The sequence below is a fragment of the Anarhichas minor genome, unplaced genomic scaffold (genome assembly GCF_050575085.1).
Source record: "Anarhichas minor isolate MPS153535 unplaced genomic scaffold, ASM5057508v1 ptg000007l, whole genome shotgun sequence".
Lineage (NCBI taxonomy): Eukaryota > Metazoa > Chordata > Actinopteri > Perciformes > Anarhichadidae > Anarhichas > Anarhichas minor.
This window is the reverse complement of record NW_027466453.1, coordinates 6,164,261-6,189,253: the sequence shown is the minus strand read 5'-3', so window position 1 is coordinate 6,189,253 and position 24,993 is coordinate 6,164,261. Positions and strand designations below refer to the sequence as shown.

The following is a 24,993-nucleotide window of genomic DNA, read 5'->3' as shown; positions in this document are numbered from 1 at the left end:
TACTTCTCATTGATTTATTACCTCAGTAAACATTGTAAACATGAGTTTATGTCTCAATCTCTAGTTTCAAGTCTTCTTCAATACAGCATGATGTTCATTTCGTACATTATAGTCCAATTAGAGTAAAACAGACCATAAAGCAGGGTATGCTTTAGGGCGGGGCTACCTTGTGATTGACAGGTTGCTACCACGGCGTTGCCCGGTCTGGGAGTTGTCCGTGTTTTCATCTTAGAACTTTAACCCTTTCACAGTGTGTTTTGAGTTCATTAACGTTGATTAAATATTTGGTCGCCTGAAAATGTCCTATTCAGGGTTCGGCTGTACTTAGCTCCACCCTCTCATATCACTTCTGGTTGCAAAGAGGGGTCCTGAAAGTGAAACTTGCTTTGCCTCATGGATCTCAAAGTGAAAAAGTGATGAGTGATGCAATCCAACACTGGATCCTCACAGTCACTTTAAGATAAACTGGCCATAAAATACAAAAAGGTCAACAAACATAGAGCTCCTTGATTAGCCAACACACCTGGACAGCTGTGTGTCTCTGTCTGCTGCAATGTTGTTATTACATCAAGAGCCAGATGGACAGATGGACAGTGTGCACTAATATTTTCACTTTTCACTCTTATGGACGACACATCTCTGATTCAGGGAAGTCTTTGTCTGCTCGGATCTTAGGAATAAGATACTTACAGCCTTAAGTGTGTGTATTGTCCAGATGTTGTGGATGTATTTTCACACACAAGTATATAGTTAATATTCTGTCATACTTAACATTACAACACATCCGACTGACTGGAGAAGACTCAACATAGCGCAGCAGATCCTTTTTAAATACATTCCCTGGAAACATTCAGGATTACTTTGCAGACATGCTCTGCTATTAGCCATGAGAGCCGTGGACTCGCACTAACCCAAAGCTGTTGTGCAGCAAAGTAATAACAGTAATTACCTCCGGCCTTTTGAAGGTGGCAATTGTCTCCGCGATATAATTGAGGTTGTGGAAAGTGTCGTGTTCTTTATTGCTCTCTCTGGCATAATGGCCACTGGCCAGTTTGTAATGTGTGTAATCATCGAACTAACAGATAAAGACAAAATAAGAAAACACTCTTTCCTCTCCATCATTTAGCTAATGTTATATATTTCAAACCATTTATCTGTTCCTTTATAAGTATTTCAACTGTCTATCCCTTACTTTAGATAACTACATGAACTGTTCAATTTACACCATTCATCCAACTTGTGAGCACATGAAAGTTGAACTTTTCAAACTGAGGGCAAGATTCTGGTGTTTTGCAGAAAGCGGACCACAAAATGCAAAGCAGTGCCTCTCCTCTGTGTCACCGGCCAGGATTACAGGAACAAACAACAGCATTTATAGTCAATTACAGATGCTGAAGAAAACATACAGAATTCAATGAATTACTAATCACAATGCTGGTGATTACAAAACGGGGTTGCATCTGAATAAAAAGCTAGTATGTAGAATATAACATTCATTCATTCATCACTTTTAATAAAAGCTTGACAGTATCATCAGTGTCGAGTACTGTGAGGGTAACCCTGCCTGATTTAGGTTTACGCTATTAGGACTTTTCAAATGTATTGCCCAGTTTAAAACATTTATAAAGTTACATTACTTATTACATCGTTAACAGGGTAACTAGTAATGTGTAGCCCGTTACATTTCTAAAGTAACTTTCCCAATACTTCGTGCCGGTAGCTTATTCACTCAGTGTTTGTCGACCACGACGAGTGGCGGAAATGTTTTGCACGATTAACTCTGTTCCAGTCGGTCTTCTCCAGCAACACTTTTTAACACATTTATCTGTTTTTTAATCAAATCAACGGAGCTACTCCACAATGTTTCCACGTAGCCGTGTCAACAGTAAAGTACTCCTGGTCAGGAGTCGCTGCTCTCCTCCACATCTTCTGTGAGCCGTCTGACCGACTGCAACCAGCGACATAGATAATCATTCAAAATCAACATGGAGACGGCAAATATTGACACATACCTGCGAGCAAGACCCGCTGTCGTCACAACACACATTTAGCTTCCTAAATAGGGCCATCAGTATGCGCTGAAGGGAGGATGGCATTCCTGCTCAGCTCAGCCTGACTCCCTTCTGTTCTCAGGCCTCTCGTGCTATGGAAACTGATAAATTGGCTGTTGGGTAACTGTTTGAGTTTCAGGCTTCGTCTCTGTCCAGGCCTCTCTGTGCAAACACACCGTCCTGGCAGCGGGGGGGGGGGGGGGAATGCATAAAACGCACAGGAACTGTCCAGATCAAAAGATCACATCTGCTACCAGGTTTGAAGAAACGCAAACCCTCCGACTGCGACGTGGAAGCTCCGGACGCAAAGCAGCACAGCGATACCTAATCTTTAGTGAACACTTGTGTAAGCAGCCTCCATCCTTCCACCGCTCTTGTCCCACAATACAGGTGGTGCTGGGATGTGGCGCAGTGCCAGGCATTCTGCCGCACTTTGTTGTTTTGTTTTTCCTCCCGACTGGGACTCTGCAGCCAACTGAGCTGCGAGGAGGCCATTGCTGCTTCATTAACTTTGAAGAACTTTTGATCAAAGACGATTCCACTTCTACAGAGGAGGTGCACATGAACACCATCATTCATGTCAAATGTTAAATAAACGCAGTGCACAGTGTTATCATTTCTTATCAAATACCATGTGATGTGAAGAGGGGTACTATAGTGAGTCCTTTAATCTGGCTGCTTTACCTGAACCTTTCCCGACAAAACACCTGACATTCAGAGGCCTGCAAACCGGGATAATCAACTTACAACAACAAGAGATTCAGCTTTCAAAGTAAAAAACATTCTGTTTTGGAGGATTGTTTATAAGTGATGTATGCTGTCGGGAGTTCCTGCGACTGGGAGCTAAGTTTGCCTCTCAGACACAAGACTTGGAGCTATCTGATTATTTTATAATGCCTCCCTCCAGGCAGCTGTGGTATTACTCAACAGGCAATTTCAGAAGGCCTGAGCTGTATGAAGTATGGACCTCCTACGTTCACAAACCACAGCCAAGACGCACAGCGATGTGTGTGTGTGTGTGTGTTTGCGCGCGCTTTGACACAGGAAACATCTAATCACACACAAGGGGGAAGGTTTAGAGTTTTTCTTTGAATCTATCCTTTTATCTTGGCAAGTTGTTTCCATGTTGTTCCCTCTGATTGTTGTCCTGAACGTATCCGAGTCTCATGAGGTTTTGGGAGTTATTGGCAGTTATTGGCAGTAAGGGTTCTGGTTGACAGGAGAGTCTTCCAGAGACCACAACAGACGGGAGAGCAAAGGAGAAACAAAAAGAATCAATATCAAAATTGATTCTGATTGAATTTCCCATGCAGCAAAACTACTTAGTTGGCTCTGAGGTTGGCTTCCTCTTTACACCATATTGAAGTGTGAGGAAAGACATGGAGGTGCCTGAACACAGCTCGGGTCAGGATTAGGGTTGGGTACCGAAACCCGGTGCCAATATGGCACCGGTTCCTATACGACCGGTATCTACCGGACCGAAACGCAGCGCAGATTTCGGTGCTTCCTTTCGGTGCCTGAGCCGATTGAAATACTTTTTTTACACTACTCTGATGACTCCGTCCTGGCAGCCTCGGTCCTCCGCTCCTCACTCATAGTATTATTACAACCGGACGAGCCGCGCGCGCTTAGAAACAAACCCCTCCATCATTCTGGCGAAGCTTCGGCCATGATTTATTAAAAAAAAAAAAAAAAAAAACGAGACCGAGATCTGTCAAACGGCAAATATGCTCATATTTCTGCAAAATAAGTTTGAAGCTGTAAGTGTGTGTACAGAGTGTGTGTGTGTTTTGTATTTATTTATATTTATTTAAGTATACTGTAAACTGTTAATATATTGTTCATAGTTTGAAGTTAAAAAGTTTGAAGCTGTAGTTTGAAGCCAAGTGTTTTGTATTTATTTATATTTATAGTATACTTTAAACAGTTAATATATTGTTCAATTTGAAGAAAAAAGTATCGGTTCAGGCACCGTTTAGGCACCGGTACGTTTTAAAAGTATCGTTTTAGCACCGGTATCGGAAAAAACCCAAACGATACCCAACCCTAGTCAGGATATTCCAGCCATACTCGTGCCGGTTTCTTACAGGGTAATTAACGTTTCCAAGAATAGATCCATTGTGGAGTTTTTTTGTTCGCTGCTCCATATTATCTACTTCTTGCCTTGAACTATGGCTCAAAGAAATCCAGAGCAAAGAGCTGCAGGCAGATAAAACACGACTCCCCCCCCCCCCCCCCCCCCCCCCCCCTTACTGTAACCCCAGGGGGGCAGAGAAGGAGAGCCTGAGGGTCTCCTGATAGGACTGTACAGCCCCTGAAGATTATTAAGTGGGAAGTGTTCCAGTGGATCTTTCCTGAGCCACCGCACCTCTAAATAAACACTGCAATACTTCGCTGGCCATGCTGTGAGAGGAAATAAAACACTAGTTAGTGCTGCACAGGAGCGCAACGAGGAAGTGATGATTAAGTTAAAGTCATTGCACACCTACTGGGGTTGTTCATGAAACGATGCCAGCAGGGTGTACCGTATTTTTAAGTGGTGGAAGAAGACACCAGCTGACCCTGAGACAGCAGCCTCGTTATCATTTAGCAGGAAAACACTGAAGTCACAGAGCAAAGCACCGTCGGCTTGCAATTATCGCTATTGGCAATTAAAGAGAAGGACACCTCTTATTTGTTAGTGCTACTCTGTGCACTTCATAGTGGTGTTGATGGCATACTGTGTGCATCCCATGTTTGACTAAACAGTGAGCTTACTCTGCACTTAAGGTAGAGAGGGACGTATAATGTGAGAGTACGTGTTTAGTTTATGATAACCACTAAAACTGCCCTCATCTTTTTAATATCACCGGCTCTTTTCATCACTGAACCTTCTCAGTGTTACTAAGTACTCTCATCACTTAGCTCATGTCCACCTGTAGACTGTGTGTTGAGGTTGATGTGGTGCACACTGGGTACCTTAAAGTCCACAGACAGCTGTGGGGTGTACTCCAGAGTCCACAGAGCCCTGACGAGCGATGCCAACTGCGCCGTGACTTCTCCCTTGGCGAGCCGCATCTCATCACCTTTCACCACCCCGTTCATTCTGGTCTGACTCAGGTCCAGCTTGTACCGCTCCAGCCCCAGGTACTCTGCGAGCAGGTCCGTGTTGCTCAGACACTGGACCACGGCGTTCATGAAGCAGGTGTTCCCGTGGTTCTTCAGCCCCAGGACACCTGGGATTTTCTCTGCGAATTGGTGCAGCAGTTTGTCTCTGCCGGTGCACAGGGAGGAAGACGTGCTCGAGGTGTTCTTCACCGCGCGATCCCAAGTCACATGTGCGTCGTCTCTGACGGTTCCCGAGCCGGCGCTGAGGGTGCAAGATGCGCCATTCCGAAACCCCCCGTCGTCGTCCTCCGCGTCCCGCGCGTCCGCGTCTCCAAAGTGGGTCAAAGTGCCCAAAGTTTTGATGATTCTGTTCATGAAACTCCCCACTGACTTCAACGACTTCCTTCGGAAGAGCTTCCCCGATTTGGGCTTCTTCTCTTTGCGCTTCTCCTCCTTCGATGTCGGCATTTCCTCCTTGACTCTGCTCTGTTTCTCCATGTCTCTACTCCCTCGCGCGTCTACCGCGGAGACTGACAGTTGTGTAAATTCCAACGCCGGTGTGTCACTTCTCTGCCAGCGTCCCCTGTCCGGATAGCAATGGTGACACCATCGCGGAGCCTGGAGGCACAACGGCTCACTGTTATTCCGCCCTGCGCTGCCGGTAAACCTCCCTCATCCATCCCCAGCACTTACTGAAGGCGTTCATTATTACTCCCGACACCGCGAGCAGCATCTCGTCATGCCCGGCACCACACGAGCCGCTCCGCCGTCCAGCTGCAGCACTGAGCGCTCCCCTCCCATCGCTCCCAACTTCGCCTGGGAAAAGGCTTGTGATTGTGCGCCTGCCCCCTCCCACTTCCATGCACATGGAGGAGATAAGAGAGCAGTGTACACTGTGGTCACCGGTCTGACACGGAAATTGTTTACTTTCCATTAGTGGAGGGAAAAGTAGCCCTCTCAAATCATTTACTTCACTAAAAGTATCAATGCCATGGTGTAAAATACTCTATAATACCATCTAAGTATGAGCAGAATGTACTTCAAAGTATCAAGAGTAGAAATGTCCCCTTGACCCCTATTTAATTATATCTGAGATTATTCGATTGTTAATAATGAGTCATCCATTATGTAACGTGTAACTGAGGGGGAGCTGGTTTAACTACATTATGTACGGTTAGGTAGTTCAGTCGGGCCCCTTTCAAAGGGTCACCGGATAAATCTGAGGGGTCGTGAGATGATTAACGAGGAATAACAGAAGTCCTGCAACTCAAATTAAACATTTCTGGAATTTCCTCGAATCTTTGTTGTGAAACATTGGATTTTTATTCCTCTTTGTTCCTCAAAACAGTTATTTAAATGAAACCATCTCACAGGTTCAGAGGGGAAATGTCTCCTTGGTGGATCTACTAACAACTCACAGACATCTGAAATGAGACGAGGGGCCCCAGTTGACACTGGGTCACAAGCAAAAATGGCTAAAAGACACTTATTCAATCTTTAACAGTTCATTGCATTTAATGAGATTTTTTTCAATTCTTAGTCTGAATAAAGCAGCTATAACTGTCAAATAAACATAGCGGATTAAAAAGTGCAATACATCCCTCTGAAAATTGTGAAGCATAAAGCAAAAACATTGAGAAACTAAAGTAAACATATACCTCAAAACTGTACTTGAAGTGTAACTAACTGTTTCATAGAAAAACTTTCATAGGCCTTTAAATCAAGCATCATTTCTTTCTATTTTTCTGATACTCTGGTAACTCCCCGGGGGACATGATGGTAAGGAATCACTGGTCTAATGTGCTGACTTCTGCCAATTAAGAATTTAAAAAAAGGAAAGAAGAGAGCATATATCTGTGAATGTGTGTGACCCAGCAGCCTCCAGAGGAAATTCATTAGCTAAGCCTTGGAAGGCGTTTATCGCAGGTTACAGTGTCCTGGATTACTACTATCATTCCTGGGTTATGAAGTATAGGAGAGCGGCACGGCTTATCTCCTCTGCTCAGATACGTCTATCACACAGGGCTGTCTAACCAACACTGAAGAAGTGCAGATTTTTCTTTTGGCAGCAGTGAGCATAAGCATTACGACTGACCCTCCTCCTCGCTGCTAATGCGACCTGAAGAGAGAGTCTTATGAAGGTATATTTGTGTCCTAAGAAGCCCCTGTACTATTACAGGTTTTTAGATGATATCTGGGGGGCGTGGCCTCACACGAGAGAGGATTTTGACATCTTTCTGAACACTCTCAATAATCACAGTGAATCAATCAAGCTAAAATCCACCAGCAGTTTGACCTCTGTTGACTTCCTGGACACCACCACTTTTAAGAACGACAGGTTCCATGAGACCCCCACACTAGCCATTAAAGTGTTCTTTAAAGAGACAGACACCCACGCTCTGCTCTACAAAACTAGTTTCCACCCAAAACACACCTATGCAGGCCTGATTGAGTCACAATTGTTGAGGTTTCACAGAATCTGCACTGAACAGGAGGATTTTAATTGGGCAGTCAGAGTGTTGTTTCGAGCTTTGACCAGCAGAGGATACTCTAGGACTTTTCTTAGAAAATGCAGAAGGTCATTTCAGTAAACTAAACCTACAGTAGTAGCTTGTAACCTTCCATTTGTGACTACATTTTCCCCGTCAACTGTTGAACTGATCAGAGAAAGTAAGAGGAAAGTTCACAAACGCATTACAGGAACCTCAACATTACAAAACTATAGCATTATTGCTGCATTCAGGAAAAACAAGAATTTACAGGATCTCCTGTTAAAAGCTAAGATTAAACCCCTTTCTGATCCTAAACCCAGAGTACAGGGCGAGTACTTTAAACACCAACACTCGGAGAAATTACATTTTCAATCATGTCTGATAAACAATATTATATTCTTGTCAGTATTATACTTGGTACATAAAAAGTTTTTTTTTTGAAAGCAAAGGTTTTATTTTTGCAGCCAATAATTCTAGTTTCATAAGCAAAACTAACAAATAAATTATTCTCAGTTTATATATTTTCACTTACAAACTTGATTTTTGATTGCAGTGCGAGAAATTAGCTTTCGAAACATTTTATTTTGTTTGTGTAATAAAGACACAAATATACCTTCATAAGTCTGAGCCAAGAAGAGGAGCCTCCTACTCTGCTTCCCTTCAGAGCGGTGCTGATGATGGTACAGAGGACAACCAGCAGGCTCAATTTCAAGGAGGAAAGTCAAGAATACTTGTGAAATATTTTAAGCTGAGAGCTAGAAACTGCCATGAGTGCACACAGCAGAGCACGCAAAGCCTCCCGAAAACCCTACCGACATCATCTGCCTCCAAGACGAGTAGGCAAACAATAATCTCTCTCCCACACCATGTAGCAAACACGCCACCTGTTCATGTGAGCCAACACAGCAGATGCAAACTATAATCAAGTCGATCTTCCATGAAATAGGTTTCACATTTAAGCAACAGTGTCGATGGGGAGCAGCAAGTCATACCTGCTTTAAGCCGTGTGATATCTACAGTTCCTGGGACTTCTGTAGCATCACATTCTGTGTGATAGATTCATGTAGATACCTCCAGCACCGGACAAAGACCATCTCACTCTGAAACAATGAGCCCAAACACAACGTAAGGCTCCACTCATCCAGCAGGAACTACATAGTTAAACTCCTCTCACATGCGTTGGGTCAACTCTCTTTAAATTGATCCTCCTCTTCGGCTTAAATCCACATTGTTAAGGACTTGAGCAAACCCAAGCTGTATAAATGTGCCTATGGAGTTTTTCACATTGACAGCAGAAGGTAGTTGTTACGAAACTACTACAAAGCCATCAACTGGAGTATTTCAATCTTTCCACTCCCAGGACTTGATGAAACATACAACTTTTTAAATTCTGCAATAATGACCCCAGGGCACCTCTGAGCTGCTGCCATCTCTCGTATACAGCAGCGCTGTGCATGTTTGAGAGTTCGTAGCTAAGCAGTAACCTCCTCTGGGTTTGGCAGTTGTCTCCTTTTTATTTTGGCCTCGCTATCAGCTTGGATTTGATGCTATTTTTAGAGCTATTTTGCATTTTTCTTTTTTAAAGTCAAGTACTTTTTAATATTCTTCTTGCGCGGATGAGTTCTCCCACCAACATCTAATTCCATATCACATGCAATTATGATTCTCTCACTATGAGAAGGGAGGTGCACCATCGTAAAGACATGTGTGGCCTATATTCTATTGTCTTTGATGTGAGGGAACATCTCATACAAAAGACCAACTCTTTGAACATTAATTTGGTACCAACTCAGACTTATAATAATATAAACAAAATAGATAGCACGCTGCATTTCCTTCAGAGTGCTGCAGCACACATAATTAGATCGGCGTTGCTCCGTGCTGGCCTAATATCTAAGTGTGCCTATAAATGGAGACGCTCTTCTCTTTAAAGAAGGAAATGTCATTCCCAAAGATGAAGCAGGCAAAAGAGACCATCTGGTCGTCTGAGTCATATATGCCGTCTGCTCCAGGAACAAGCGCTCCCTTAACTAAAAGAACAATGCACTAGCTCTGTCACACACTGCTGTGCTACAGTTAAACATGACCAGATGCAAGAGCATTCAGTATGTACATCACTCGTGTTTTGCGGATTTAGTACATCAAAACTTACATGTAATACAGCACAATTAAAGTTTAGAAGTTTCTTTTGATTTATGTTCTGAAAAAGCTTTGTTTCTTTCACTAATAATGACCATAGACTGTATATAAGAAGTGGACGTCTTGTTTCTTTTTGCAACCAGAAGTTACACGAGAGGGTGGAACTAAGTACAACAGAACACGGACATATTTAGGCAACAAAGCCCCCCCCGGTATGTAAGTTTCAATGTATGTATTTTGCCGTTTGTTATTGTCAGTTTGTGTAATTGTACACATGCAATTTGTTCAATGACAACATTTTAGGCAATCAAAAAAAAACTTTCATGAACTAAAAAAGCACTGAAAGGGTTAAAGTTGTAAGACGAAAACTTAGAAAAACTCCCAGACCAGACAACACCTGGTAGTGACCTGTCAATCACAAGGTAGCCCCGCCCTAAAGCATACTCTGCTTTATGGTCTGTTTGACTCTAAATGGACCATAATTCACTAAATGAACATCATGCTGTGTTGAAGAAGACTTGAAACTAGAGATTGAGACATAAACTCATGTTCACAATGTTTACTGAGGTAATAAATCAAGAGAGAAGTAGAGTCATTTTCTCATAGACTTCTATACAACCAGAGGAGTCGCCCCCTGCTGGCCATTAGAAAGAATGGTAGGTTTAAGACACTTCATTATTGGCTTCACCTTTCAGCTGCAGGTAGCTGCCTCATAATGATGACCTGCCGTGTGTCTGGGAGGAGTAGCAGACAGTGCTGATCAGTGTAATCCTGGACCACCTGACTCCACACAGACAGACTGTGACAGGAGGAAATCAATACTGCTTCATGTATTTTTTACAGCCCTGACTAAATATGATGTTCTTCAAAAGTTTTGGAAGATTTAACAAGACGTTCGCCTTCATCAGAACTTAACTGACTTTTCCATTGCTGTGATGTGAATCAGTTTCAGCAGAAAAGAAACAGAAGGGGTTGAGTGGGCGAGTTCTGGCTTCCACCAGGTCCCAGATTATGCAGGCCCCATCTGAGCTGGCAATAACACATTCCTTGTCAATGCCTTTAATCTTAATGCAGTTGGCAGAGGCCTTATGCTTTCTCATGGATTCCAGGAGCTCGAGAGTCCTGGGCAGGATCTCCCACACACGAGCAAACACGCACCTGGACGGAGAAGACACAGCCATCGGCTTAACGGCACACAAGAGGCAACTGACACAGCAATCCCTCCAGAGAGTGTGGAGCCCATGCAGGCTATGGAGCTATTTCTATTCATGGCCCATTTCATCCACAACCAGTCCTACTTTCACTGTATCTCAACTGTTATCAGTTACAGCAGGACACTAGACACACACATGCAGCAAGGAACCAAACCGGCTCACATTATAACTGCAGCAGAAACACATTAGATTGCTGTCTCACAGGTCTGGAGTGTAATCATGAATATCACTTTGTTTTTCTTAAAGTTCCCTGATGGGTTCATCTTCCGTCCCTCATTATTCTCCTGCTATCTCAGGTGGTGGCAGTCAATCCCAAGCTGTGGTTAGTGTGAACGGGTAGCACCCTCTGGCCCGATCCACCAGTAAACACATGAATTTTCCATCATTGTTTGGCTGCAAAAAGACAGGTGCTGGCTGCTTCTTGCGCATATGAATAGATGTAATTACAAGTCATAGCACGAGTCAGCATGTGCACGCTGAGTGAAGAAGTGAAAAATGAACTGCAAAAAGGCAATCATGTTCAGAAGGTCTAACGCTAAGTATAATGAAAGCTGGTTAATGATGTGCCTGTCTATGAGAAACTCTGTAGAACTGCAAAAAGCTATGTAATTGTCAGTAGTGCCACTGTAAAAACACCACTCAATAACATCATAATTTAGGAAAAGGAGCTTTCCTAGTTTAATACCATAAATGGCGAACATGTAGTACTAAGTACTCACTCAGCAACTTCCAACGACTTGTGTTATGGCTCCCTCTACTGGTAGGCTTCAGTATGACTTGCCACGCTTTCCATTTAAAGAAAGAAGCCAAATGGGACAAAACAACAAATGAGTATTTAACAGATGACGGTGACGCTGATGATCGTACTGGCAGCATGCCACAGTACCAGTGCTGCCACAGCACATGAGCATCTGTTACAAATGACAGGCCACACAGTGCACAACACTGTTCTGGCTGGTGGAGATTAATTTGGCTCTTAAGTATCTCTATGCAGGTGAGGATTTCTGCAGAATCAGCATATCGACCTACTACCACCTGGTAATCTGACCATGCACCTGTTCCTGCTACTCCAAATACACATTGCCGGTTGCACACTGCAACATCAACGAAAGGCAAACTATGTTCTATTAATTTAGTTTTGTGATTTTGTGACTTCACAAGCACAGCTGTGTTATGATCGACTTCTTAATGAAGTTCAAACCGTCAGAGTAGAGTTACTGAAAAGGGACAGAGACATTGTTGCATCTTTAAGCTCTGGTTTTACTTTAAGACCATCAGGAGGAAGTAAATGTGTGAAGGAACGCCTAATAAATAGCAGTGTGTCAGCTGATTGGTGCAGTGGCATCAATTAGGCTGATGATGTCACCGGCCTACGCTGGTGGTAAGGTTGAGCATCGGACAGTCAACAATGCTCTCAACATAGTTTAGTCCCTTAGAAGCTTTTAAACCAGACACGATGTTATCATGAAATTTCACTGTTTGATCCCAAAGCAAATGTTACAGAGTGGCCAAACAGCGGAATTACAATTGCCCAAAAATACCTTTTCCCATAGACTTACATTGGGAAAGAGACGCCTGTAACTCAGTGGATATTTTTTTATGTGGTAGATCAAGAGACAGTTTGATTCCTCATCACTACCATAAATGCAGTTAATACTGTGAAGGGAAGAAGATTTTACCCTGCTGGTCTTTAGAGGCCGTTCTCACAGCAGACATTTTGATTTGTCACAGTAGAAAAAGCACAAGTGTTACTAATGACACTAACGATGGCTGGTTTCTACTCAAGTGTCCTAATGAGCCATCACAGTGTGACAGTGAGTCAGCATCCGCGACAGCAGGACCCTGAAACTGAAGGAGCTAAATGGAATTCAGCCATCATTCATTATATCATTTAAATCTTTCCCAACTGTGAAATATTAAAATGCTTCCTGTGAACAAAACTATTCATTGAAATAGAAAGTAACATCAAAGCACAATTTGACACTTTCCATACGGAGCAGTAAAGCAGCAGTCAGTTTGTGTCCTGAATAATTCAGTGTTTGCCCTAAAAACTGTGTCAAAAGGCACAGTAAGAACAATTCAACAATATAAATCTAATTGTCTCTGTTATGGTAATATTCCTCAGATGACCTCCTTCATGACCCTAAATTGACTTTTCCAACAGGGCAGCGAACCTTTTGTTGTACGGTTAAATCAACGATGACGAGCCTTCAGAACAAGACGGTAGGATTCACTGAGCAGCACAACCAAAGCCTGTTTTGAATTCCATTAAAAATGTATTGGATGAAGATGATAGCTGCTATGACGCTCATATCCAACGTGGCTGAACATGAGTTAATCTGCCAGGAGGAAAGGAAGGACCTTCTTAAATGCAGCCAGGACAAAGCACCCTCCTCACAAAACCTGAAAAATGAATCACTGTCAGAGGTGCTTCCACAAAAGTACTGGCTGCAAATAACACAAGAAGGCATGAGGGGCGGTTCTGTCAATAATGAGCTCTCAAATGTAGCGCTTGCGTAAGCTGTTCTGTATGTACTTGGATTCAGTGGACTGTATTGCACTGACACTTCATCCCAAGAACAATGCACTTCTTGCAACCTGGGAGACACAACTGCCTGACCAGCGATGCAACATCTGACAACCATATGTCCAGTATGTGTACATTTGTGAACTTAAAGCTACAGTGAACACAACCTCTTATACTCACTCTCAATAGACAAGAAAGACACTAAGCTCGACTTTTTTAAAGTGCGATATGATTCCCTCCTGTCCTATCCTCCGGAATTTATATAGAAATATATTTCACACAATCCCTCCTATCTGGTCCATCAGATACAGTCTTTTGCTGCAGGGCTTATGCAGTGTGAACCAGTTAGACACGTTCATGTCACATCAGACGATAGTTTTCGATTGTCAAAGCAGCTGTGAGGAAGTTTGAAACACAGAGTGTAAAACAGCAAATCAGCTAGATTTAGCTGACTGACATGAATGCTGTTTTTGTTTTTAGCACATTAATGTGAGACTTTGAATGCCATTTTAATAAGATCAATGACTCCCGGAGTCTGCTTCACCACACAAACAGCTCTTCATTTACAATACAAAGTACCTTCCTTTACAAATCGGTGAGGTCACAAGGAAACGCGAAACAATTAATTGGAAGAGAGAAGAGAAGACATTAATGCTGAACAAAATAAAATGTGTTTTTCAGACACCTCTTCCTGTGAATTACAAGATCATTTTACGTTAAAGTATTTAAATTCACCTTTTGGCTAACCTGTTAATAACCCAAAGATATGATGTGCTTTGTTTTAAGCAGAGGTGGAAGAAGTGTAGAAATACAATACTCGGTTTCAAGTAAAGGTACTGCATTCAAAAACTTACTTTAGTAAAAGTACATAACTTTGCTTTAAAATGTACGTAAAGAGCAAAAAGTAAAAGTAACCTACACGTATTATGCAGAATTGCCCATTTCAGAATATTATATTATATATTATATTATAGTTCAGAAACTTTATATTATAGGATTATAATTATTGGTGCTTTAATATGTAAGCATCACTGCACATCAGTGCACAGTGATTCTAACAATATGATGAACTTCGTACCCTTAATGTATGAAGAATTTTGTCCTCAAATATAAAACTTGTATACAAATGTACAGTGTTTGAATATGCATATGTTTGTAGGATGTTAGTAAAAACAAATATAAGAAATTTAGATCATCATTTCATATTTTTGTTTGCAGGATGGTGTTGGATTCCCCTTAAACAAGACAGTAAGAATATAACAGCCAACAAGATGAGGGTGAGCTGACATTTATACATAATCAATCACATTTTTCTTAAACTGGTGAGTCAACACTACTGGGTACTTCCACTGATACATTGGCTGCACTTTCCCCATAACTGACCACCTCAGCTGTGTGGAACACTAGCGTGTCACATATAATTTATTGTTTATTATGGATAAAAAAAAGAGTCTGAAAAATAAACATCTGACACATTTGAGTTTCAGTAGGTCATGTAGTTTATATGAATTTAAACCGATGGCACAAAAGCCAAAGAAAATGTCCATCTTCATTGCAGGACGATAACTTCAGAGTAAGTGACATTTCATTTGATGCGATAAAATTCAGCTGATGTCTTTGCGATACATTTCAACAGGCCCTCTATATATAAGACTTTGCGTTTTGCATAATGTGTTGTGAATCAGCGCCCCATGACACTTGGACAAAAGCGAGGTTCATGCTCGAGCAGGCGCTGTTCAGAGCCGCTCGGCACAAAGGTCTTTATTGGGGTCACATTGGGCTCGGCAGACCACCCGGCTGTGCGGGTGGAGACGCATTCATGACTGCGTACCCCGAGCTTTGCCCTCATGACAAATGAGGGAAAAAATAGTCATAATTCTCTCTTGGACATAAATGACCTGTGGCACCTTCGCTGAAAGAGGCTTCAGTTACACCCTGCAGCTGACCTCCAGGGTGGCGTCTCAGCAGGGTGAATTATGCCGAACATGAAAGGCACAAAAGTGCAATTCAAAACGCCTTTAAAGCTCCTTGTGTGCAACATTAATCTTTGAGTTGGAAGCATGACCAAAAAACACTGTCTGCCTTTATGCACAATTCAAAAGTAGACCCATTGTTCCCACAGATGTATTCCACTTCTGCCCTACAGATGGCAGTATTTAGCAGAGAATGACGGCTGCACGTGGAAACTCCTCTTGGAAAAGCTACTGGGAGCTCAGCGTATCAATGAGTGAAAACCACAGAGGTGGTCCATAATCACCATGTTGTAGGCTTTGGCACAGCTCGTCCTCTAATTATGAATGACATCAGGCTAATTATTGCAAATTGTGCTGCTAGTGCATCAGAGTCGGTCCAACACGGTGGTTTGTCTTGAATTGCAGGATGTTTATCGACCAAGTCTCATCCATCTTTATTATCATAAAGGAGTGAAAGGGCACAGTTGGTTTATTATGTTGTTGGGGAAGTTTCATTAAAACCTGAAATTCTGTGTAAATCAAACAATATTTGTGAAGACAAAGTCGAAAACTTCTTTCTTTTTGAAGCCTGTATGAGGACAATGAGAAAGCTAAAAGACACAGTGTGTGTGGGGTCTCTCCGAGCAGTAATGATATTATTCACGCTTGATGTACCTAAGCTTTCCTCTCTGTAATACTTTAGTTCAAAGCCAATTTGAGAAACAAGGTGTTAATAGAATATTAGTTTGTAAAAAAGAGAGAAAAAAACCATTATTCTAGTATTTCGGCCTCTACTGATCTGTGGCGGCCCGGCAGCACTTCAGTGCGGCCGTGGCCTTTAGATGTGCCTGATTGGCTCAGCCGGTTTTAGCACAAAGCTAATTGGATAAGTTTCTAATCTTCACACCGTCGTTGCACTGCTGGATGGATTGCATAGATAGCCACGGGTAACACAGTTTGTTAAATGCATCTTGCAGGTTTTCTCACTGGTTGCTGTTGTTCAACACACTTCTGATTCCAACAAACAGGTTGTGCAATATGCTGGTTGGCTTGTGGTGGTTTTTATTTGTAGTGTTGCTGTTTTGTAAAAATCATCAAAAGAAGACACGGCTTCTCAAACTCTGTGTTTTCAGTCTCTGCTTGATGAAATGTTCCCCTTTTTGGATAAAGGTGTTTAACATTATTGTGGCAGGACATAAAGCATGTACTGTACGTGTTGACAACTCCGGTATGCACTTGTTTCTCGTCTGTTTACAAAGAATTGCACATGATGTAGTGGCAGCGCACAGCTATGTTTTTGCAAAACCCACAAAATGAGATTTTCCTGATTTCACCTCCTCGGCTGAGCTGCGCTCTCAGATGAACGTTCACCAGCCATCACTGACAAAACACAGAAATGTTTATGCAATGAAATCCATGCGCGTAAAACAGTGTGATCCATAACTGTGATTACGTCTACAGCGTGTTCTCAGAGAGGGGCTTGTTATGATTACACACTTCATTCTCATTGCTCTCTAAATATTCTATTTGTCAAAACTACACGCATGTTTTTTTAAAAGTTAAAACACTGCACTAACTTTCTAAAATGTACACACATTACATTGAAAAGGTAATAAGTAGTGGTGGCCAGGAATGCCAGGCTAACAGCTTGTACCAGGATATCCTTGGGTGGTGGCTCCAACTCCATGTCACCCATTTGCTGGAGGTGTGTGTGTGTGTGTGTGTGTGTGTGTGTGTGTGTGTGTGTGTGTGTGTGTGTGTGTGTGTGTGTGTGTGTGTGTGTGTGTGTGTGTGTGCGTGCAGCGAGGATGTCCACCTGATGCAAGTCCAAGTAATGGCCGAGACAGAGTTACAGCAGAGGCAATAAATAGTCTACATGCCCTTCCAAAAACAATAAGACTAGGTGGCCCTAGTGATAGCTGGGTTATTGTCTGGTATGTGCACTTCCAAATGTTAGACTGGCAATATGTTAAACCGCTACAGGGCAGCCCAAAAATATCTCAAGTAATTCTCAGACGTAAATGGAGATACTGCCCTGCAACTCCCAATAATTTGACCAATAACGCATGGAGGTCTGGTGCTTTACACTGGTATTAAAGGTTCTCTATATGATATTCAGAGCTTTAATGTAGCAGCAAACAACTATTTTCTATGTAAAGATATAGTGGGGTAATGGCGTCCTGAGCAGAGAAGGAAGTGTGTTGTAATCAGAGTTTCTGTGTTTTGTTGACATAGCCGGCCACGCATGCTTTTAGTGCATCTTAGCGTAACCCACTGGCTAGCTCACGGCCGCCGCTCTGCACTGCATTCATGCGGCGGGTACCGCTGATAATGTCGTCTCGTCTGACGGCGTCGTCGCGGGAGCGTAGCGCCCATCCCCCGGTACCGCTATCTCTGTCAGCACTGTAGCCGTCGTTTGCACTGTTAGCGCCTGTTTGTGCCGCGAGCTGCCGGCTTGGAACTAGACATGTTCTGAATTGTCGAAATTTAGCACTTGGTCTGTTGGTCCACCACTTTGGTCCAGTCCAGAACCCTTTTTCTAGCACCACCATCAGGTCAAATTTTAGTAAAATGTTTGGTTTATGACCAAATACATGTAAAACTAGTGTCGTACTCGCAGCTGTACTTTGTGTTCAGTGCTAATTATTGCTAAATGTTAGTATGCTAACATTCTAAACTAAGGTGGTCATAGAAAACATGAAACCTGCTTAACATCATCATGTTAGCGGTGCCAACATGAGCACGTCAGCATGTTTAGATTAGCATGTAGCATGTAGTACGGCCTCATAGCCTCTAGCAAGGCAGTAGAATCGTAGTTTTGATTACTTTTAAGAAAAACATCCAGACGTGGCTGAGAAGAAAACAAATATTTTTGGCCCACACACGTGCTACAATATGTGCCTGGGTCTTTGTTTGTGCGTTTGGATATTTACGAGCAAACTGCAGACGTAAAAAGTTATGTGTGGCACCATGTTTCCATTAGCGTGTTTACGCTGTGGAGGTCTTTGAGGTATTTCGGGAACATACCGTTAACTTTGTCGTTAACGAACGCCGTTACAGACGATCGTTCGGGACGCAGCAAGCTCGGTGCAGCGAGGCATCGCAAAAGAATGCAAGCTGCGGGTTCAAGTTCATCAGCTCCCCCGGCTGCTTTTCTTGGCGTTAGCCAGGCCCACCGCAGTGGCGCGGCCCTGGAGGACGGCGTGATTACAAGCTGCTATCTCGCTAAATAGGGCTCTTGCTGCTACGCAGGACAGCGCTGACGTGATAAGTGTTCTCCTGCTCGTCCAGGCCTCGTGAATGGGGGATGATGACAGCTGTATGTGGCTGGGGAGAACGGCGCTAGATTGTTTCCTCAGTGCCTTTTTAAACATACCACCTACCACAGAGAAAGCTTCTTGTGTGAGCCGCAGAAATGAGTGTAAGCAGGATAGCGGCAATCTGTCCGCATTCAACTCACTATTTAGTGGAATTTGCGGTGTTTGGGTTCAATGGGTACATGATTTTTGGGGGCAAATGAAGACAAATTGCGTGGTGTCCTGGGGAGTGATGAGAGGAGGTTATCTTCGCTGTGCACTGTATAACTAACATCTGATGTAACACAGATAGTGTCCTGTTTTCTTAGTTTACTTCTTTTTTTTTTTTAATAGATTGCTGCAAGAATATGAGTAAAACATAAGGTACAGCTCTGAATCGGATGATAAACAGCCAAGTACAAATTCTTTAAACGAACCTGAAGACATTCTATAAATTAAGTCAATAGTTTGCCCCTGGTTTTGCGCCTTCTTCTTCTTCAAAAAAAAATCAAGCTCTTATAATCTCCCATTGCTCTATATTTCATTACTCCTGTCTGCTTAAAAAGGAGCTTTTGTGGACCATTTTTACGAGGGCCTTCCATTAAAAGAAGACCCCCGTGTGCTCCAGGATCCTGGTCCCTAACACCTGTAGAAATATTAAAGGGAACTTTGCACTCCATTAAACGTGAGGCCCAGCGAGGAAGTGGCGGTTCTTGTCATCGGAGTAAATCCTCGCCGTGTGGGGAAGGCCCTCACCCAGAAAGGCCTGCGCTGGGATCTGCCACAGCGTGAGTTACTGGCACTCTCCTCTGTGCTGCAGGTGCTGGTTTGTGTAGCGGAGAGCTACGTGGTGGGAGCTGGCGGAGGTCATCGGAGGGGGCTCCTGTAGGGGGAGTGAGTGATTGTTTCGATCCGAACAGCAATGTAAAATAAGTCGGAGGGAAATAGTTTTGGCCTGAGCGGTGAGGAAAGAGGCTGTTAACGGTACGCTCCAACAATATTTCCATTAACGACTTCTCATTAAACTCACCTCAGGTTTCAGCTGCTAAGAGAGGCTATAAGCTCCCTGCATTACCCGTTTTAATAAAATAGAATAATATATAACTCTCTGTAACACGTCATTTTTCTAACTTGCGCCGTCCTGTTGAGTGGATGAAATGTCTTTACAGTATCAGTGCGCTGCAGAGGTATTCAATCCCAGGCGAGATTTGCTCTTGTTATCTTTAAACTCCAGAGGTTGCATTGATCCATAAATCACCCCGGCCCACAGTGTCTAAACGTTCCGGCTCAACCTGCCGGCCCCCGATGGTGGATTTATGGCTCGCGAGCACCAGCAGCGGTCTCCTCCGGGGCTCGCTGGCGCTCTCCTGTGCACTTGTGTACATATTTAGAAAAAAGTGTGGGGCGGCCGAGTGCTGCTCTGTTGTGGGTCAGGCCGCTCGAGCGATCTGCTGCGATGATGCTGCTGCTGCTGCTGCACCTCTCCGGCTGCTTAACGACACACAACGCTAAAAGAAGAGCGCACACCCCTGCAGCGATCCTTTTTATAGCTGGGAAGAATCAACTCTAAAAAGACAAGCAGAAGCATAAAAAGCAGAGCTGAAACCTGAGGGCGGGCCGGCTGATAGTCGAAGCTGTGCTGTCGGGTCTTTATTTCATTTTTTTTTTCAGTTCCACATTGATCTTGTGAAACTATGTGCTTTCAACAAAGCTTGGCAAAGAGGTAAATAGCAATAAAAGGGGATTGGAGTGTACATGTTGCCCTTGCCAAGTGTTGGGGGGGGGAAAGATATTCCCCACATTGAGCGTCTGGCAACGGAGCTTTGGCTGGTGATGTCATCTCCAGGTCCACAGTTTCTGTTTGTTTCACCTCCATTATATGTGAAGGTTCAACAGACCTGAATCTCTTGTGGTTTCTACCCTGAGACACATTTTCCCTTGTTTGGTGTCCAGTCCAGGCCTTACAAGGCTTTAAAAGGGGGGTATGTACGAACTTCATGCCTCCCTGTGACACGTCTCTGTAATTCTATTAGCAGTAAGGCCTCCTCTGTTGCCAATCATGCCTCGGGAAATTAGGATCTGACATGTTTATTAGCCTGGCAGAGAAAACGACAGGCTTTTTCTCTCCACTGACAGAGATGGCTGCCATGGAGCGGTGCAGGGATGACGTATTTTTTTGTTGGCCAACCCCCGGAAGTTAGCATCGCACTTGTTTCCCTCCACAAAAAGCCAATGGGATTTTTCCATTGGATTTTTAGATTATTGCAGAGAATACGCATTCGGCAGAAGTAAAAAGCTGAGGTTAGGCTGTAAACGAACTACTCCGCGGTCGCATGAGTGCGAGTACAACGAGGCTGTGAAGCGAAACCAGTTGGCGTGAAGACGTTTAGTCTCATTTAGCCACTTGTTAACAACCGCCTTTTTAAAAAACGCTTAAAAATTCACAAGAGGGGTATTTACTGACGTATTTTATGTTGTAAAACAAAACCTTAAAAGGTCTTAAGCTTGTTTTAAGCACAGACCTTATTTCAGACATCTAACCAAAAACCCATTGACTTTGGGTCGAGGGAACGAATGTGCCAAAACGCTGACTCGTTTCCGGGTTTAAGGGCTCGTTCCAGCGGCACTCTACAGCAGATTGATTTTAGAGCAGAGACTTGGAGTGAAGAAGTTTATTAAAGGCAATGCATGATTGGTGATTAGGCCCACAATGCCAAGAAGTTCCAAAGAGTAAGTTTAGCCATTCTCGATAATTACGCTATGGACTTACCTCGATATTGTATTATATGTGTTTACGTGCTTGTTTGTTTACATGAGGACGTCACCAACATTTTGTCCGATACAAAGCCAGAATAAACAGCAGGGTTTCCCCTTCATAACTTCACACCAGGATGAAAAGAAAACAGCGGAGGCGTGCATGATGACTGTATCTGGTTCTTCAATCAGCGCTCTGCAACGCGTAAAGCTTTCAACATCCATCTGTGCCACTGCAACATTTAATTCCTACGGTGGAAGCAACGGCACATTTACCAGTCCGACCCACGGTGTCAGGAAGAATGTGTCCTTTGCTGCGCCTGTGAAATGTGTGCGTGAAGGAGGAAGTATGTTTCCTGTCAAACGAAGAGTCGTCTTCTTATTTCCTGTGTGGTTGTTTTCAAATTTTCTACACAAACATTTTCATTGGCCCCAGAGCTGATTTTTTTTTTTATCACAAAACGCTCAGACACGCCAGCCGCCGGGTTTCCTCAGCTGGTGGGTCACCTCCATTCCTCTCGCATCTCTCCCTCTGCCATCAATTTCCTCCCCTCTGCCTCCTACTGGCCTCGTCTTTCAGCACTTGAGCGGCCAGGCGGCATGACTGACTGTGGCACACAGCCTTTGCTTTGAGCTAAAGTCAAACAACATCAAATATGATGGACAGGAAAGTGAACTATACATTCCGAACTATATACAGGGCTCCAGACTAACGTTTTACATTAGGTGCACTCAGAATAGGTGGTGGAGCGGACGAAAAATACGATCAATAGTAGTCTTCGCAGAATGCAGGGGGGGAATAATTAACGCTGTACACCAACACACACAGGGACAGGCTTGCGAAATTAAAATGTTTAGTCGTATTTGACAGATTTTAGCTTTTCGCCACAATTGACTAAACGCCTCCTACGAATGCTCAATGGAGCCTTTTCACACATTGACATGTCCCAGTAGGAAAAGCACAGGTGGAATTGATAACATTAACGAGGGCCCAGTTCCACTGAGTGTTAATTACAGCTAGGACACGACTAGTCTTCTTCTGTCTGATATCAAGGACAACAGTAACCAAGGGAGGCGGGGCTTAGTGAACGGTCAACTTGTCTTCAAGGAATAGTTCGACGTTTTCGGAAACACGCTCGCTCGCTCTCTTGCCGTTGTGGTTTCACGAGTAGTAACGTGCAGGACAGTAGCACATCTACCTCCTTTACAGTCGATTCCTCTCTCGAACATCAAAGCACACCTAGACACCCACCTCAGTGACCCCACCCTGCGGTCGCCTCTCCCCGGCCACGGCCAAGAATCCAACTACGTGGCGGGTTAGAGACGAGGAAGCCAAGGGTGAGAACGACGGTCTGTGTGGGACACTTTGAAGTTTCAAAGTCACCTGCCATAAAGAGAGAGTGTGCGTAAGCGCTGAGCTATTTGTTCTGGTGCCTGGGTGGTTACGGGTCCCCTGGGAGGGCTGGCCCGGGCCCCTCGTGAGATCACATCAGTGTGGAACGGGCGGGAGTCCACCCGGAGGTGGAACTAATGGGCCCATGTGTTCGCAAGACACTTCTGAGAGCCAGATGCTGGGAAGAGAGAGAGACGTCTGTCGAGTTTTTCACAACGCCTCCCCCGGAGAGAAGAGCGGGGGGAACCCAGTCCAGCTTCACACGCATGCTGCACGTAGAAATCAGAGAATACAGATTTCACACACCGTGCTCATTTTGTTTTGTATAGTAAGGAATGCTCACACACACACACACACACACACACACCTTTTCAGTTTGTTGAGTCTACAATGGAGACTGTTTCCACTCTCCCTGTTGATGCGGCACGCAAGGTGAAATAGTCTAACAAAAGGGATCACATCTATCTATTCCATATGATCTGCCCGCCCCAGTAAAAGTCACGTACATCAGACTCTGGTGCCTGCGGTTCGCCGTATTATTGATGCGATCCCGACCTCTTCGATCTGACGTCTTATTCGAGGTGGTTAATGATTACCATCTCTCAATGTGTTTCAGCTGTCGCGCCTGCAAACCCCCCCCCCCCCCCCACCCTGCTCCATCAGACGGATTGTTCCTGTGGATGTCGAGGTCCAGACATTGTTTTGACCTCGTCTCTTCCTCCAAGTCGGCGCAGAAGGTGTCGGTCATTAACTCATCCGTCGGATCTGAGGTAACATCGACAACAAAACCTGATGCAATGATACGGATGTGAAGCATAGATTAGACTCAGTGTTGGGAGACATAAGTGATCTCAACACTCAATGAATCTATACGGTCAGATGGTTTCAGAGTCAATAGAAGATGAATGATAGAGTTAGATAAATCAAGATGGCGCAGAAGGCCGGCCAATGAAAGTTTCTTCCTTTCAGGCTTTCTCATCCTGATGCACGCTCTGCAGTCTTGAAGCTAGAGTGGGTCATGTATTGTAACTCTCCCCACATCAACTTTCTGGCTATATTTAGTGACCTTTGGAGCGTCTAGTTAACCTTCATGGGTAAAGAGTTGGCTGTGTTTTTCAGTTGGATGATTAAAACAATCTAGCGCACTCTTTCCCCAATGTCACCCACCCACGCTTTAAGTGGCGACGTCGTGAGAAAACTCCATGTGAAGTTAAAGTGGAAATGTGTCCGTAACGAGTCCCCGCACCGCCCCCGTCCAGTCCAAACTCGGAGGACCGGCGCAGTCCAGAGAGCACAGATAACGTGACGCCGCCCTCTTCCTCGCTTGTGTGTGTGTGTGTGTGTGTGTGACATCCTCGAGTTCTGTTCTGGATCAAAGCGCAGACGGATCGCACACATCCTTGGCAAACCCCCCCCGACAGAGTGACGCCCTTCTCGTGTCAAAGGGGGTTAGCGAGAGCGATTCCTCTGCATGTGAGAGAAAAAGGTTGGCCGCTGGACGCGGTGGAGGCTTTTCGGCGGGGAGGGAAAACAAGCAAAGGCGGAGGAAGAGGTCAGCGAGGCCTCTGTAATGATTGCTTAATAGCAACGATGGAGGTGAGAATGAGTCAGAGGATGAGAAAAAGATTAAATGTGATTCAATCCAGAGCCGTTGTTTGCAATACAAACTATACAACTTCCAGGTGTGGGTTGGAGACTGTTCAATGGGAACGGGCCTGGGGCGCAGTTTAAAAGGAGTTCACATTCATAAGACTTAAAAAATATGACAAGACTATTTAAAGCCTTTGCTCCTCTCAATGATAACTGTACATCATTGATAGTTATCGTTTGTTGTCGTTTTATGTCTCTTTCTCGTTGTTCTTTGTCTCTATGTGGTTGTTTGCGTATCTTTGTGGTCATTTTATGACTTTTTGTGGTCATTTTGCATTTCTTTATGGCCGTTTAGAGTGTTTAAACTCCTTGAGAAATAAGGTAAATATGTGTTTGGTGACTATCGTTGTGTGTACAAGATAAATAATTCCCCTTTAAACTCCAGAGTTGGAAAGATCAAAACAAGAGTTTAATTCAGTTGTTTCAAATGCATCTAGA

General features: G+C 43.8%; 1 protein-coding gene across 1 annotated transcript in view; it reads right to left on the bottom strand.

Annotated features, from left to right (window-relative positions):
- The window catches only part of usp43b (ubiquitin specific peptidase 43b), a 54,175-nt gene extending 48,539 nt beyond the window's left edge, over positions 1-5,636 (bottom strand). Inside the window, exon 1 of the mRNA XM_076086678.1 lies at positions 5,010-5,636. Coding sequence (XP_075942793.1) covers positions 5,010-5,636 — 627 coding nt within the window. The remainder of the gene's footprint in view (positions 1-5,009) is intronic.
- Between the last annotated feature and the right edge of the window lie 19,357 nt (positions 5,637-24,993).